The sequence below is a fragment of the Scatophagus argus genome, chromosome 1 (assembly GCF_020382885.2).
Source record: "Scatophagus argus isolate fScaArg1 chromosome 1, fScaArg1.pri, whole genome shotgun sequence".
In the NCBI taxonomy this organism is placed as follows: Eukaryota; Metazoa; Chordata; class Actinopteri; family Scatophagidae; genus Scatophagus; species Scatophagus argus.
This window is the reverse complement of record NC_058493.1, coordinates 15,066,203-15,084,336: the sequence shown is the minus strand read 5'-3', so window position 1 is coordinate 15,084,336 and position 18,134 is coordinate 15,066,203. Positions and strand designations below refer to the sequence as shown.

General features: G+C 39.9%; 2 protein-coding genes across 2 annotated transcripts in view; both read left to right on the top strand.

The window, feature by feature from the left end:
- Positions 1 to 18,134, top strand: part of LOC124064477 — a 956,368-nt gene that overhangs the window by 38,213 nt on the left and 900,021 nt on the right. The window lies entirely within an intron of this gene.
- Positions 2,035 to 16,309, top strand: LOC124057404 (C-type lectin domain family 18 member A-like). The gene is made up of 12 exons (XM_046385607.1): positions 2,035 to 2,393; positions 3,261 to 3,352; positions 7,159 to 7,392; positions 7,522 to 7,619; positions 8,013 to 8,134; positions 8,607 to 8,714; positions 8,835 to 8,927; positions 9,480 to 9,586; positions 10,041 to 10,170; positions 10,326 to 10,422; positions 11,010 to 11,101; positions 15,928 to 16,309. Exons 1-12 carry the CDS (start codon positions 2,273 to 2,275, stop codon positions 15,963 to 15,965), a joined length of 1,332 nt encoding a protein of 443 aa, XP_046241563.1. The 5' UTR covers positions 2,035 to 2,272; the 3' UTR covers positions 15,966 to 16,309.

Sequence of the window (18,134 nt, the reverse complement as noted above, 5' to 3'; positions counted from 1 at the left end):
ATTTTGGAGGGGGCAGCAGTGGCCTGGAGGTTGGAGAAGATGCTTGTGATCGGAGGGTCACCGGTTCGATTCCCCCACCAGATGGGCAGGAAAAATTTGGGTGTGGTGGAGTGATTAATGACAAAAAAGCCGGCTGATGTGCCCTTGAGCAAGGCACTTAACTGCCAATATGCTCCCCGGGCGCTTGATGCTGCCCACTGCTCCTGTGTGTGTTTCACTGCACATAATTTGTTGTTGCATGTGTGTGTTCAACTAAGGATGGGTCAAATGCAGAAGACGAACTCAGTGTGTGTCTGTAAAAATATATACAGTGGTATGAAAAAGTTTGGGCACCCCTGATCATTTTCAGGATTTTCCTTTATAAATCATTGGTTGTTCGGATCAGCAATTTCAGTTAAATATATCATATAGCAGACAAACACAGTGATATTTCAGAAGTGAAATGAAGTTTATAGGATTAACAGAAAGTGTGCAACAATTACTTAAACAACATTAGGCAGGTGCATAAATTTGGGCACCCTTGTTGTTTTATTGATTTGAGTACCTTTAGCACTAATTATTGGAACACAAAGTTTGTTTGGTAAGCTCATTGACCCTTGACCTACATACACAGGTGAATCCGATCATGAGAAAGGGTATTTCAGGTGGCCAGTAGCAAGTTGTTCTCCCTTTTGCATCTTCTCTGAGGAGTGGCAACATGGGAGCCTCAAAACAACTCTCAAATGACCTGAAAACAAAGATTGTCCAACATCATGGTTTAGGGGAAGGATACAAAAAGCTGGCTCAGAGATTTAAGCTGTCAGTTTCCACTGTGAGGAACATAGTGAGGAAATGGAAGACCACAGGCACAGTCCTAGTTAAGGCCCGGAGTGGCAGGCCAAGAAAAATCTCTGATAAGCAGAGGCGAGGAATGGTGAGAACGGTCAAACTCAACCCACAGACCAGCTCCAAAGACCTACAACATGATCTTGCTGCAGATGGTGTCACTGTGCATCGTTCAACTATTCAGCGCACTTTGCACAAGGAGATGCTGTATGGGAGAGTAATGCGGCGGAAGCCTTTTCTACGCACATGCCAAAAACAGAGTTGCTTGAGGTATGCTAAAGCACATTTGGACAAGCCAGCTTCCTTTTGGAATAAGGTGCTGTGGACTGATGAATGTGAAATTGAGTTATTTGGACATAACAAGGGGCGGTATGCATGGCGGAAGAAGAACACAGCATTCCAAGACAAACACTTGCTACCCACAGTAAAATTTGGTGGTGGTTCCATCATGCTGTGGGGCTGTGTGGCCAGTGCAGGCACTGGCAATCTTGTAAAAGTTGAAGGTCGCATGGATTCCAGTCAGTATCAGCAGATTCTTGCCAACAATGTTCAAGAATCAGTGACAAAGTTGAAGTTGCGCCGGGGCTGGATACTTCAACAAGACCACGACCCCAAACACTGCTCAAACTCTACAAAGGCATTCATGCAGAGGAACAACTACAACGTTCTGGAATGGCCATCTCAGTCCCCAGACCTGAACATTATTGAAAATCTGTGGTGTGATTTAAAGCGGGCTGTCCATGCTCGGAAACCATCAAACCTGACTGAACTGGAGATTTTTTGTAAAGAAGAATGGTCAAAAATACCTTCAACCAGACTCCAGACCCTCATTGGAAGCTATAGGAAGCGTTTAGAGGCTGTTATTTCTGCAAAAGGAGGATCTACGAAATATTGATGTCATTTTTCTGTTGTGGTGCCCAAATTTATGCACCTGCCTAATGTTGTTTAAGTAATTGTTGCACACTTTCTGTTAATCCTATAAACTTCATTTCACTTCTGAAATATCACTGTGTTTGTCTGCTATATGATATATTTAACTGAAATTGCTGATCCAAACAACCAATGATTTATAAAGGAAAATCCTGAAAATGATCAGGGGTGCCCAAACTTTTTCATACCACTGTATATATACTGTCAATAAAGCTGATTCTTCTTCTTCTTCTTCTGCAAGTAAAGGATCTGAGTACTTTTTCCACCACCTGTGCATACTGAGGACGTGTTATTGTTTGCTAAAAGAACAGCCAGTCAACAGCCTTATGATTTAATAAATAAAACCAAGGTTATCGACACTCTGCTGTCCTTGCAGGGATCGTGAGGTGTCTTTGAACGGAGACTGCGCTGCAGCCCGAGGTCAAAGCTGCTCGAGCGGAAAGAGGGAGGAGAAGATCAGGGAGGCAGGAGACTCAACAAGTGGCCGCTGTTGTCGGAGGCTCTTCAGGAGTCCACAATGAAGTCTGTCACAGCTTCCCGGTGTTTGGATCTGTTTGTCGTTTTATCTCTGCTGCCGCTCTTTATCTACGCGAACCGGATTACGACAAAAACACCGGACCTGCAGTCCACCACCGCCGGTAAAACACGCGCCAAGCTGTGCACGCGTCAAGTGTCCACGAGGGACGGAAGGCTAGTCTAGACTGCAGGGGACTAGTCTAAACCTGCACAAGTTTAGACTATTGGCAGACTTTCTTTTCTCTCCATGCAAGTTATCGCAATTAAGTCTACGAGTACATAAATGTAGTGGAAGAGGGAGTTTTTATTCTGTGTTTGCAGTCCTTCAGGCTGTGGATTCAAGTGGGATTTCTTAGCTGTCCAAATCCATCTGGCAAAGCACAAACAGCTCAGCTTTTCTGTCACCTCCTGCTGTGCTAAACAAGTTTGGCAGCAGTTTAACAAAATGCCATTTAGATGATGCCATACACAAAATTATTCACCTATCACAGGTGTGCTTCAACTTTTTAGTGAAATGTGCTCAGATGTAGAATGAATGAATGTGATGCTAAAATGATGCTAATCCACAGTTTGCCCAGTGTTGATGAGTTGAGGATTTCAGTCTCAGTGTATTCAATGTAAGGTTTACTCTGCAGAGGTGACTTTACTTTTACCTCTGTCTATAAGCAGTATATAAAGCTATAATGAATGGTTTGCAACATATAATAACATATAATGTAATTCTAATAACAAGTGGCTGTAAAGACAATTGAAGAGTAAACTTTTTATGAAGACATGTTTTTATATAATTAGATCAATCATTATCCATTTAGTAGTGCTTATAAATGCCTGGGGGGGCGCATGAGATGATAGTCATGACAGACTATCATCTCATGCTCCAGTCTGACAGAAAACACACACTGGAACATCCCGCCAACACATTTGCATTCAGTTGGATTAGAGTGGTAGCACTAAGGGCTATACTAACTGAATCCTTTTTTTTCCCCCAGGGCTTGGGGTGAAGGAGCGCTCACAGATTGTTGCTCAGCACAATAGGCTGCGCAGTTGGGTCCATCCCATGGCAGCTAACATGCAAAAAATGGTTTGTGGCATCTATTGTCTATTTCTACTGTGAAGGTTTGAATGGTATGAATACTGTTGCCTTAATGTGAGTTCAAGGTGCATTATTGTTAGTTGACAGCCTGCTGTCCTGTTAAATAATGGAGATGGCACACTGTCCACACTGCTGCTGATGTTCCCCCCAAAGTTTAGTCTTTCTCCACAGCACACAAAAGTAATGCTCTGTACTGTACTGTACTGTACTGTACTGTACTGTCAGTACTTCTGTGCCGACTATTAGTTGATCCATTAGTTATTTGATCAAAGAAAAATCAATTGCCAACTATTTTGGTAATTGATTTGGTGCCTTGCTTTGTCATTCGTGATGCTAACACTAGAGTCTTTGGACTGTCAGTTGGACTTAAAGAAGCAATCAGTAGACATTACTTTGTGCCCTGGGAAATTTTGATGAGCTTTTTTCACAACTGTTTTAATTTACTCAGTAAACGATTAATTGATTACAACATGAATGAACAGGGAGGACACCTGACAGTTCGAGCTTTTGTTTTTTGGTTGCTGTAAACTTAACAGTTAAAAAAAATATTCCCTTTTTAATAGAGAAATAACTCATCAAGAGCATGGATATAAAGGATTTAAGTTGAGCTATCTTCCTCTGTCGTGCTGATAGTCTCAACAGTGTGAAATAGTAGCACTGCTGCACCATTTGTTCTGCTTTGCTGCAGGCTGAGTGATACTGTGAACAGTCAGAATGAAGCCAAAATCAATTAGCTGTGCGTATACTTGTGAGCGCCACACAATGAAATGACACAAATGAATCTATTTTTTTATTTTTTTATGAACGTGAAACTAAGTGACATATTTCATGTTTTTAAATGTTTAAACGTGTCTCTTAATTCTAATAATCAGTGCATAAATGACCAGTTAAAATAATGCTAAAATAGGTAAAGGGCCATGGTGGGGAACTGCTGAATGTGTGGTAATTCTTCATATTAATTTTTGACTCAGGTTTTTCTGCAAAACATCCTGGCTAAATCCTCTCCCTATCTTATTCCATCTATTGCTTTGCTGTACAGTGTTTATCAGCACAACTGTCTTGCCTTCATGTGATTATGACCAAGAGGTAACGATGGATTATGAAATTCATAATGCACAAGATATCCTCTGGGCCTAATATGAGATTTGTGCCAGGGCAAACTGTCACTTTATCATAGATTACATCCTCAAAGCCACCCGTGCAGACTGAGCCTCTTTCTTCGACTGCTCTTCAGCCTCACAGAACTGTTCTCAACAGATAAGGTGGTAATGAGAAAAAGAGGATGTGGATAATCATTCTGCATTCACAACTCTGGTATTACAGGTAATTTCCCTGTGAAAACCCTCAGAGGAAGCTTTGCTGAACTGAAGAGGCATATTAAAGAGCTTTACTGATAAACGTTAAAGGGCTCAAGGCTTCAGCTGTGTTTGTGGATATCTGAATGAGTTTTTTTTTTTTTTGGCTTTTTTCCATGTAGGAACAAACCAGTAAGCATTGTGGTGAGATTATGTTGAAGTTATTATAATATGGTCCTATAGGCTTTGCTTTCAGGGTGAGATAAAATGCCAATATTTTAGGAATGAATAATGCTCCTCCCTCCCTCCCCCAATACCCTGTCTGCTGGTTTTCTTTTAGCTCTGAGAGGCTAAGAAGTATTACGAGGTCACACCATCACTCTCAGAAACAGACGTTCACGCATTTACTTTTGATACGTAAATCAACCTCTGTGAGATTGTACTTTATTACTCTCTCTGAAAACTTCCCGAACTCCAACACTGTCATTCAATACAGTTAAAAAGGCACAAACAAATAAGAAGCTTTATTAATTTAGCTAATTCAATATACATTAATACAGCAGTCACTGATGGTGGCACAAAGAAGGCAAACCAGAGCATGAACTCACATCTTTCATTCAAATCCCACAGCTGACACAGCATGACAGGCTTTAAAATGAAATGTCTTAGATGAAATATTGCCCGGTGACTCTGTACCCCTCTGGTGGCATCAAAGCATGAGCCGGTGACTTTGACTAGCTGACATCAGAGAGCAGAGTGAACAATGAAGTCAAGGTGGCTCAGCCTTTCTGCGCCCCACATCAGTGTTTTATGATGTCTGTCTCCCAAACTCTCTCTGTCCGAACAGAAAAAGTTGTCACACAGACACTTGATTCGTTTATTTGGAGGTTCCATCTTTAACAGGCTACACAGACCAGAATAGAAGAGGACACGCGAACAGGATACTCTGTGATATCTTAGTATAACTTACAAGAACACCTGAGCTCAGAAACATTTTTTTTAAAATGACAAATTTATCAGTAGTACCTCTTTCTAATAATGCATCCCTTATGAAAGATTTATAAAGTACTAGGTCAACTTTTTTTATGATACATCCATGATATCTTAGCTTAGTGTTAGCCACAGAATTCCTAACATCAGCGAGGCTGCTAATAAGACACAACACTTCTGCAGTTGTCTGTGAATGTGAACACACAGACTCTGCAAAATGTCAAACTAAAAGAGCGTTGCTGGGATTGGAAACTGATCTTAAAATGTAATCACATTACTCTAACAGGTAACTAACACGTTACTGCCCAAACCTGCTGTAAGCAATCAGATCATTAGTAGATCACTCATTATCCCCTGATTAACTTGTGTCTTGTGAGAAACTGCCACCCATTAGAGTCTGAAACAGACTGAGAGTTTGTTTCATTTCATTTATTTATCATATTTCTTCATACAAAGATTGAATCTTTAATTTTTTACATGTTGTTACCTTTTGTAGTGAAAGAACCTTAAGTGGTGCTTTTACTACAGCAAATATGGCAGTTATTGTAGAAAATTGGCATGGAAACCAGATGTTTATTTCAATCTGCCACTGCAAATCTTGGAAAATGTTCCATTACGTGAAAAGTGCATACCAGAGAAGTGCACAATGAGTTTCAGTATGTGTTTGTTGTCTTTGACTGAGCTGGCAGATTGCCCATGGTGTCTTTCTGTCTGTTGTAGGCCTGGTTATGATCCTTGAAAAGGATCCAGTGGGTAAAGAAAATCGCAGAAACACTATTAGGAATGACCTTCACGACAAAGAATTTTTCTTTCATCCAGTTTTAATCAGTATCTAGAAGTACAATGTGATCTTTAGTTCAGATTTAACAGAGTGGCTTCAGACTCCAGTGCCATAGCCTATTTTGATAATTAAATGAGTTGATGATGAAATTTCCTGTTGGTAATTATTGATGTGATTGTTAATTTATTTTTCATTGCCTGGCCTTGTGTCAGACCTGTGACAAGGTCATCTGCCAAATCTGACATAGCTATGCAGTGGTGCAGTGGTTGGCATTGTCACCTTATAGCAAGAGGGTTCCAGGTTTGAATCCCACTCTGGACCCTTGGAGTTTGCATGTTCTCCCTGTGCCTGTGTGGGTTTTCACCGGGTACTCTGGCTTCCTCCTTAATTGGCTACTCTACATTGCTTCTAGGTGAGAATGTGTGCATGTGTGTCTGTCTTTGTGTGTTGGCCCTGCAATGGACTGGGAACCATTCCAGTGTGTACCCCGCCTCTCACCCCTAGTCAGCTGGGATAGGCTCCAGCCTGACGGATGAAGCGGTATAGAAAATGGATGGATACGATAAATAAGGTCCATATGAACTGACTATAGTGTGCTGGTTGGCAGTAGGCCTGTGCTTTGTGCTCATAAGACACTGCCAGAGAATGCTAATGTGTGTAATGCTTTACTGTGATTGTTAAACATCAAGGACGTGTAATGACACTGAATGTTATTATTGTCTTTATAGGAATGGGATGAGAAGTTGGCCTTACTTGCAAAGCAGAGGGCAGCATCGTGTCACACAGACCTCCCCCCTCAACACTCCCCGCCTTTCAGTCACATTGGCTGGAACACAAACATGTCGGCTTACGGTGTTGCCTCATTTTCTGATGTCATTGACGCTTGGTTTGAGGAGGGGAAAAATTTTCTCTATTCGAATGGGAAATGTAGAGAAAATGCCACCTGTCAACACTATACACAGGTATTAAGAAGCAGGTACAACCTGTTCCCGTGTTTCTGTGGAGTTATGTTTTTACAGACATCTCATAGATGTTTGTTATGTTTGTTAAATTGTGCTGATGTTTTGTGTCTAAACCTTGTTATTGTGTAGCTGGTGTGGGCCACTTCGAGTCACGTGGGCTGTGCCAGCCAACTGTGTCTGAGAGACGGAGACCTCTGGGAGACATTTGTCTGTGCATATGTCCCTGGGTAACACTTGCAACACACTTCCAGCTCGCACATCGTGAACAGCAACGTATGTGAAAGGTTGCAAGTCTCTGCAGGCAGAGAAAAAAGTGTTAATTATTAAAGTCTTTGACAGCATTATGATCTACGTTTACTTTATTTCTCCAGGACAATCCACTCAGTATCAACAGTGCTTTCCAGGAAGTCCTTGATACATATATTTAAAACAAAAGATTAGATGAAACTATCTGTATATGAAGGTCTCAGAATCCGATTATTGTAAAGTCAAGTCCATGGTCTGTGTGGAGACTTTATTTGACATTTTCAGCATTAATGTAGTTTTATCCTTCTTCCGCTACTGTAGATCTTGTCCAAATTTGTGTCTATGTTCTATATTATATATTTGTGTTGCTGCAGGGGTAACTGGGAGGTGAATGGTCACTTGGTGATGCCCTATAAGACAGGGCTGTACTGCTCTCTCTGCACCTCTGCCATGTCTGGCTGCTTCAGGTTGTGGGACCATGTAGGTGGCTTATGTGGTAAGACCATATACAGTGTATATACAGTATATGTATATATGTACATAAATAAAAATTGCTACAGTACAGACATCGCAGTGAGTTAGGCCTCTACTATTAAAATAAACAAGTGTTTATGAGGACATTTCACAAGGATGTAGCTACCTTGAATGTGGAAATGCATGTCACAGGATTTGCAAAGGATAAGAGCTGAATTTTCTCCAACTACTATGACCAGAGCTGTTGTCAGGTCCATTGTGCCCATGACATACTCCTGCTCATGAAATCTTTTCACTGTTCTGCCAGTTATTTTCTATGCAGGTTTACTATTCAGAAGTATCCTGTGCATTCCACAGTATCTTGCTTTTATCATTCAACCTGGATCTCAGTTCTGCTGTAAAATGAAATCAAATGTACAACTTCTAGAGTTTGATTTTGCACCATGCGTGCGATTTTTGTGTGTTTCTTGGCGCGCATGGACACACGTTACCAGAGATTCCAATGAATCCGTGCCGTATGAGCTGTGGTCAGCATGGCCATCTTAACATCTCATCCTGCAAGTGCAAGTGTGACCCCGGCTTCACAGGACGCTTCTGCCAGGGTACCCGTCATCAACACATACACATACCTATTGATATCAGCCCTCATCAAACTGATCTGTTGTCTGTATCTTACTGTTTTAATATTCCAAGCAGGCAGATTTCAAGTGTCTGTTTTTCAGTGCGGTGCAGTGTGCAATGTGTACACGGTCGTTTCAAAGAAGAAGAATGCTCTTGCTTGTGTGATGTTGGCTATAGCGGTGCTGAGTGTGCAGGTAGGTGCAGTGTGCTTTGGTTTATGCTTCTTTGTGTTTTCATACACCTCAGCAATTTGCTTTCTGAGACACAGACTGTCTCATAATCCAAAAAGCACACACAGACACACAAGCATACTGAGGAAATTAATCTGGTTGCTGCTACATTCTGTAATGATCACAAGGGATACCAAGTCTGGTAACATCATGTTAATGTGGTAACATGTATAACATGGCGAAAGCACCAATATATTGACTGGTAAAGGAGGCATGAAAGACATTAGTGGACATGAGATTCACAGTGTATATCAAGCAGAAGTGGCACAGTCCTACACCTCTCCTTACCCAGTGTGAATTGACTCAATGTACAGTATTTCTGTGAATACATATGTTCTGGCTAAATGTGCATTTCTTCAACTAATCTCCCTGATCTTAATTCTACAAATTCTGTCCACATTTGCAACTATAATGGCTTGAAAGAAAACAATATATTTAAGTCTGTTTGCTGAACCTGGAGCAGGATGGATGGTCGTTATTTTTACTTCTTATTTTTGGCGGGTTGTGTCTCAACAGAGAAAGTGCACTTTCCCTTCCACAGCTGTGATGTGATGATAGACGGTGATTGCTTCATGGTGTCTTCAGAAACTGACACCTATTATGGAGCCAAAAGCCACTGCCAGGTGAGAATCAGGTGTGTTTGCCCACTGAGAGAGTAAGACGAACTGTGCAGCAGAGGTGGAAGAAGTGGCACTCATTACACAGAATGGCATATTTCAGGAAAAAAAATGTATATTAAATTACTGAATTATAATTATATATGCATTTTGTGTTCTTCACTTTTATATTTAAGCTGGTAAAGGTGTTTTAACTAGTTTATATAGTTTATCAGCTGGGTAGCTTGTGAATTTCCCCTTGAGGATTAACAAAGTTTTATCTTAATTTATAATATTACATGTTAATCTATTTGTTAATTTCATTTTGTGTTAAATTAAATTTTCAGTAATACCCAGTTACTAAAATAAACTGTCAAATAAATGCAGTGCAGTGCAGTGGCCGTACGTTTTGTACGTTGTATAAAAATCTACATAAGAAGACTTTTTATGGTTTCTCTGTTTCTTTCCTTTACACCACCAGGAACGAGGGGGTATTCTAGCTCACATCCACAATCAGAAGGTTCAGGATATCTTGGCCTTTTATCTCAGTCAGCTGGAGACAAGCAATGAGGTCATGAACACTGACTTTGAGACACGAAACTTCTGGATAGGTAGTTTTTCATCTTGGTCATCAAAACAAATGTTAAAATATCAGAATTCTCCACCAGATTAGATGTTGTTTTGACCAGCTGTACTGCCAGGTGGAGAGTGTTGAGATGCTGCACAGATAAAACAACAATATATATATATATGTTTTGCTCCACAGGTTTGACATATAAGCCTCTGAAAGACTCATTTCGTTGGGACACAGGAGAGATCCCTCGATTTAGCAGCTTTGCCTTTGGGCAACCTGACAACCAAGGGTAAGAAGCACATTTACTAAAAGTCATTAACTACTGCAGAGCACATCACAAACAGAAATGGCCCAGTGCAATGGAGTTAAACAGCTGAAAACAAACAAACAAAAATTAAATTAGAAAATTACTTTGTTCAGAGCTTCTTTTTTTAAAAAAAAAAAAAAAAATGCAGATGTTTCAGCCTGTGGATCTACAGTATGACTTAAAGATTGTTGTCATTTGTTTTAATCTTTTAAATCCATGTTTTAAATATTACTTACATTTTTATACTTTCATTTTTATATCTGGACTAGCAGCTAAAGACAGCGACCTACAACCAACCTTCACCTTGACCACTAGATGTCTCTCTCTGTCTGTCTCCTTCTCTTCATTCCTATCTATCTATGCATCTATTAGTACTAACTAATTCTATAATAAACTATTAAACTAGTTATTGTATCAGTACTAACTGCTTTACTATCATTTCATCAAAAAATTCAAACAAAATAAAATGTGTCTGAAAGACTTTTAAGTTTTTTTTTCCCTCAACTTAACCCTTCTAACTGGAACCTCAAAAAATAAGACTCACTTATCCCTTTTCTTTCTCTGTCTAGCTTTGGAAACTGTGTTGAGCTGCAGGCATCAAGTGCCTTTAACTGGAACGACCAGCGCTGTAAAACACAGAATCGATACATTTGCATGCATGGTAAGGACTGCGTCTTAGGATTACTTGGATGACTGAGAACCTACATCGACATTCCTTCTTTGTATAAATGACCACAAAATGTGATCTGGTGAACCTTCCTACTAGGGAGCGGTAGTTCACTGAGTGTTTGTATTATAATATTTTGTTAGACCTGCCATTGTTGACATACTAGCACAGAATCAAACAGGTGATCACTGATGGCGGTGTTTCACCCCTCTGAAGACTACACACATTTGGCTGCATGGCTAGCTGTATTTCTGCTTTATATTAGTATGGCCACAGATTACTTGCAAGGCAGAATGGTTGCCCTCTCATATGTCCCCAAAATTTGGTGTGTGACTGCCTTTGCCTTGCTGGGAAGAAGCTCCTGCTGTCAGTGCAGAGGTGCCCTGGAATGTGGCTGACTTTAGCGTGACCAGGTTCGCATTCATCCTTGGGTTACAGTAGTGTCACTGCATCAAAGTTCAACCTGTTCCCCAATAAGTGTGATTCTGAGTGACTCCTGCAGCCGGCTTAATGTCATGTTAGGTCATTTTAACCAACAGAAACACAGACTTGATAACTAGAAACTTCATGAAGTGTTATATGTAAACAGTTGTATTAATTTACATCCAACATCTGTCTCAGGAACAAGTCTGATATATCATTAGCATTTATCGACTCCTTTTTTCAAACTCATGCATTCTGAGCTATTATATGATTTTGTTAGAGATGACAGTACAGTCATCTATGGTTTGTACCAAATACCCCTCACTGTAGCATGCAATCTAGGGCTGTACTCATCGTGAGGGGAGTCAAATGTTTAAATGTTTCATAATAATTGTACCCTCCAGGGTTTACATCAACAACCAGCTCTGCGGGGGTTTGATGTGTGAATGGTGTTTGTAGTGTAAAAACTGTAGGGGGCAGGTCCACAAATTGTCCAGAAGAATACTAAACAAGAAGTATGATCAATAACAAAAATGCTTTTTGGATACACATTCCAATAAAGAGGTGGCAAGCAAACTGTACAGTTCAGTACAATAATTCAAAGAAATCCAGAGTCAGCCAAAATAATGTATACACACATCAGGAAAAGAAAAACATGCATAATTGTTTAATTTGCATAAGTACTTCTATACATATAGAGACCTCTTTCAAAGTTTGATCAAATTACGATAACACCGTGTACTGTTGTACAATGTTCTCCCAACAGATGGATCTGCATCAGTTTAATGCATCAAATGGGTAATAGTTAAAATAAAACGGAGCCGCAGATCTAAAAAGTAAACAAGTGGTCAAAAAGTGCCACTATCCATATGTGATCAAACTGGGTTCCCTAAAAACCTGCAACTTTCGTCTCCTTAGCGGTGCTAGTACTGTGCAGTGCAAAGGAAAATGATAGTTGAATACAGAATGCAGAAACTTAGGTATTACAAAAATAATAGCTAACCCAGTAAGACGTGGATAAATGATCAATCAAGAAAATACAGGCTGGTGATCCGTGGGGTTGAACAATGCTGGTGGAAACCAACTAGCAGTAACGTGGCTGTTTGCAGCCAACACATCATCTGCTGTCTGCACCAGACGTCGTTTGATCATCTGTCATTGTAAATAAAATGTACCATATGTATCGATTCCTTTGGGTTTACATATCTTACAGGAGTTTCACTGCCTTCTCAATATCAGCTGTTCAGGATCTGGGGCAAATGAGTCCTATGATAATAAATTATGTTTAAAGTAGTTTAAGGTTGTAATAATTACGTAATCAGTGTCAGGACAGCATGTTCTCTTCACTCACCCCCTCACTATCCCATCTTTTTTGCTGAGCCAACCGTAGACTCCAAAAGCCAGGTTGAGTGAGGAGTATGTTGTTCAGTAATGGTACGAGTTCATTTGGACTTCTTATCCACAACCGGCACTAGCTAAGTGAAGAAAAAACTGAATGTCTATATCTTTCATAATATTAAGTGCACTTTATAGATGCATCCATTTGCTCAGACATTTAGTTGTTTTCTGAAAGTCCTGAAGCTCCTGTCCACATCGTGCTCTCTTCACCATTACATTAAGGAGACTAGTGAAGTCTCTCTGCTCGCTGCCATCATTCTTTTGAGGAAAGAAAACCAAAAAAGACTCTGAAAATGTCACATTGCACATACAATCTAGTGTCAGTCAGAGCAACTGACTCACTCTTCTGTTGCTTTTCACTTCCTCTGTTGCTGCCAGATGACGTAGTGAACATCACAGGTTGTGGGAGACAAGCTGTAAAATAAAATATCAGATTTTTTTTTTTTTCCTAAGTAACAACGGACATGGAAAAAAAAAAACACTGAAAGAACAAAAATATCAAATGGCATACACAGCACTGTCCTTCCATAACTATCAACCTGCATCTCCAGGTTTGCTGAAACAGTCTTGCTGTATTGTTCTTTAGCTTTGTTGTTCCATACCACATTGTAGAGGCGCACATATTGCAGAAGTATATGGGTTGAGCGTGTTGTCAAATTCAAAAGGTAATTGTTTTCCTCATTCCTGAAAAGAGTTACTGCATACACTGGTTGTTGATGTGAGCAGCACAAGCTCTGTCTTTCCAAGAACAACAATGCTGTTGCCCTGGTGGAACACATCACCAAAGCAAAATGCTCTGGGGTCTCATTTATAACCTTTGCATGTACACAAAATGGGGCCTAGAATGCCACTTCTGTCACAAGAGTAGTGATCTATAACAACAAACTTTATGATTTTCTGTTGGTTGATATGCTTAAGAAGGTAATTCAAACAAAGGTGTTAAATACTGTTCACTATTAATGAGACTATGAGATCCTTTTTCCATCATTCGTTGTATAGGGACATCATGTGCTGTAGGATCATAAGAATGATAGTGAATGAACTGTTCTTCAGGGTGCTTCCTTGTGAAGTGATCAGTAGAGCCATGTCAAGTCATGAGAAAAATATGTGGATGTTTACTGGACATGGTTGTTCAAGGTTTTATTTTTTTTTATGAGAGCTATAAGACTTATAAAGATACACACTCATAAAGTGAATGTGATGGCCAGAGAAGTAAAAAAAGTGAGCTAAAAGTGGTTCAAATCTGTAAGCTGCATTCTTGAGTGGTCAGTTCAGTTCTATAAAGCAGCCTTTACACTACACAGAGTGATGTAATTATAGAAGTGTTCATTGTCAAAATTATTATCACTAATATTATCATTTAAGGGAACTTTTTATATTTGTCTTATTTATCTTCTGTAGTTTTCAAATGTAAAATTGGCTGATCTGAAGAGAATTAATATTGCGACCCCCACTACCTGCTGTGCTTTATTATGCCAAACAATTAGTGTAACCTATTTCACAGGCTCTGTCACTGATAATCACCACGAGTGTAAAATGTTAATCCAGTGTGTCTACAAATGATGTGAACACAACGTTAAAATTGGACTGGATCTCTGTGTGATCCTGCTGGCACATGTAAACATGGCACTCAGTCTAAATCAATGGCACTCAGTGCTTGCCATCAAGAAGAGCCTTTGAACGATCAATATGTGTCAGCTGCACAAAGGTCCACAGTGTTTAGACACACATACCACTTACATTGATCGTAAGGAATGAGATGTGGCAGATATTTAGTTTTGCTCACTGGATTGTGTCTTTGCAAGTGGTTGGTGTGTAATCTGGTATTGATCACTCAGGGCTGAAAGAGTGATTTGCTCTGAATGTGGTCAACGTTGCTAGGACAACATTTTTACAATCTGATTTTTGTAGACCACTTAATGTCTCCCTCTTTGTGGTTGTTGTGTGAAACAGGACTGGTAGACCATGAGCAAGGGAGCACTAGAGGGTGGCATTTTATCAGTGGGGGTTAAGCTGCAGCATAGAGGTCAGAAAAAAAAAAATCTCAATGCATGTGAATATTCTTCAGTCAATTATCTTTCCATGCTTGCTCTCCAAATTGAAGCAAAATGTCACTGGAACAATAGAGCCAAATGCATAAATTCAGCTTATTAAAAGCACACAGATCCTTCCATCCCATAAGAGTGATTTCCAGCCTTCATTGCTGTTTTTTTTCTTTTTGTATTGGTCATAAAATGATAAGTGGATATCACATAGCCTGAGGCAGACACTAAGCTATGTTTCTCCACACTGCTGTGTGCATGTGTGTGTGTGTGTTTCCATGTGTATGGGAAGGAGTGCGTGGTTTTATGTCATGTTTTGCATAATTAAGAGATTTGTAGTCACACTCAAGAAGGGGATACAGAACTGAACGCACACACTTTTTTCATTTTTAACAATGATTTTGTTGTCAACATGCAGATTTTTTTTTTTTTTTTTACATATTTCCATTGTTTCTATACAGCCCTGTCTCCTAGAAATTGCATTTATATACAACTAATATGCAGCAGTTAAGAAGGTAAATGTAACTACTCTTTGGGTTATATACAGAAGTGATATTTGAATGAATTCATTACAACCACATCTCTTCTTCAGTACTACATCAGATTTCCATGGAAGTGGTTGGGGACTCTGACACCACAAAGCACAATTCAAGTCCAGACTCTGGTCTGTGGTTAGGTTTAGACAACAAAACCACTTTGGTTAATATTGGAAAAATATTATTTAAATGTTCCAGAAAACAAATGAAATATATTGTTAGCAAATATTTTACTGGTACGTTCAGCATCAACATGACTTGCCACTTAGATTAATTCATTATGTTTCTTCATTTTGTTAAGAGACGTTTCAATTGGTCAGCATGACATTGCTCTTACAAACATATATGCTCTTGGTATTTAGTTTTATGTTCTAGCCGACGGGGTTGTTTCTGTCATGTGTGTGTTTGTGTGTTTTCACAGCTGCAGAGCACATTGCCCGGTGGGAGGACGACAGGTGAAACTAAGTGTGCAGTACGTGTCACATGATCAGGATAATGTCTGCTGTTGTTTGTACATGTTTTGTCAATAAACATGGGCCAATGGACACACCAATGGACCAATGTAGTTTAGACAGACTAAAGAGACTTTTAGACTGTATATACTGTACATGTTTGAATCTTTAATGCAAATTAAATGTTTGTTTTTACACAAAAAATTGTTGATTCTTTGCATATATCATCTGAGTGAGTAGCCTCAAGTCAAATGAAGAGGACGCCATACGTCTCTGCTCTTTTCTCTTGTATCTTTTCCATCCTCCGGCCTCATGTTACCTGGAAATCGATTACTTCTGCCATCATTAAAGAATGTGTCAATTCTCTTCATACTGCTTGGAAGGGTGACGAGAAAGAGACGACGTCTTACACCACTCTGACGGTGGGCTGTCTTGAAACTACATCATTTGTCAGAGAACAGTGGGAGCAAGACTAATGACACTAAAACTACTCTGAAATGAAGAACTTGATTTTAAAATAAAGCTATGTAGCAGCCCACATTCTCTTTATCTGACATCTGAAAATTTTCGGTTAAGCAGATTTTTTTTTTCAGCACAGACGACATCTGTACATCTAGTGTAGTGTAATGAGTAGTACAATTACGCAATGTAGTGTAAAGAAGGCAGTATGGGTGAAATACGATCTCTATTATGAGTTCTTGTTCATACATGGATTACCTGGTGAGTATTAGAGACTTACTGGGTCAATCTGATAATAGGGAATTAAATAATAATCCAGGACTGATTTTTCATCATCTTTCTTTAGACAGGATGCGCCTGAATGTTACAATGTTGTGCGAGAGAAAGAAGACAGTCCTTGAAATTTATGTTATGTAGAATTTAAAAGACATATTCCGATCAAATATAACTAATTAGATAATGTGTTTCTAACATGTTTCAGGTTCACCACAATTACTTCAGTTTTATAATATGATAGACATAACTTAAACCAGCTTAATGTAGACAGTCACATAAGCTGTCACATGTTTAGTGGCTGCTTTCTTGAGGATCTTGGAGAGAAAGAAATGGTTAGCTATAGGTCTGTAGGTGGCTAAAACCTCTAGGTCAAGAGTAGGCTTTAAGAAGAGGTTTAATTTCAACTACTATACAGTCATGGCCAAAAGTTTTGAGAATGACACAACTATTAATTTTTACAAAGTCTGCAGTTTCAGTTTTTATAATGGAAATTTGTATATACTCCAGAATGTTATGAGGAGTGATCCACTCAACTGCAATTATTTGCATAGTCCCTATTTGCCTTGAAAATGAACTTTATCACTAAAACCACATTTCCACTGCATTTCAGCCCTGCCACAAAAGGGCCAGCTAACATAATTTCAATGACACACAGGTGTCACACACATTAACACAGGTGTGGGTGTTGATGAGGACAAGGCTGGAGATCAATCTCTCAGGATTGAGTGACTGGACACTTGGAACTGGAAGAAGGTGCCATTGTTCCTCATCTGTTAGTCATGGTTACCAGCAAGGAAACACGTGCAGCCATCATTGCATTGCACAAAAAGGGCCTAACGGGGAAGTTTATTGCAGCGAGTAAGATTGCACCTCAGTCAACCGTCTATAGGATTATCAAGAACTTCAAGGAGAGAGGTTCAATTGATGCCAAACAGGCTCCAGGGCGCCCAAGAAAGTCCAGCAAGCGGCAGGACCGTCTCCTGAAGTTGTTTCAGCTACGGGATCGGGCCACCACCAGTACAGAGCTTGCTCAGAAATGGCAGCAGGCAGGTGTGAGTGCATCTGCACGCACAGTAAGGCGAAGACTTTTGGAGGAAGGCCTGGTGTCAAGGAGGGCAGCAAAGAAGCCACTTCTCTCCAGCAAAAACATCAGGGACAGACTGATATTCTGCAGAAGTTACAAGGACTGGACTGCTGAGGACTGGGGTAAAGTCATTTTCTCTGATGAATCCCCTTTCCGATTGTTTGGGGCATCTGGAAGAAGGCTTGTTCGGAGAAGACGAGGTGAGCGCTACCATCAGTCTTGTCTCATGCCAACAGTGAAGCATCCTGAGACCATTCATGTGTGGGGTTGCTTTTCGGGCAAGGGAGTGGGATCTCTCACAATCTTGCCTAAAAACACAGCGATGAACAAAGAATGGTACCAGAACGTCCTCCGAGA

Coding starts and splice junctions, on each gene's coding strand:
- LOC124057404 (XM_046385607.1), top strand. CDS start 2,273: ATGAAGTCTGTCACAGCTTCCCGGTGTTTGGATCTGTTTGTCGTTTTA. Junction 8,135..8,606: donor CCATGTAGGTGGCTTATGTG/GTAAGACCATAT, acceptor ACACGTTACCAG/AGATTCCAATGAATCCGTGC. Junction 8,715..8,834: donor CACAGGACGCTTCTGCCAGG/GTACCCGTCATC, acceptor TCTGTTTTTCAG/TGCGGTGCAGTGTGCAATGT.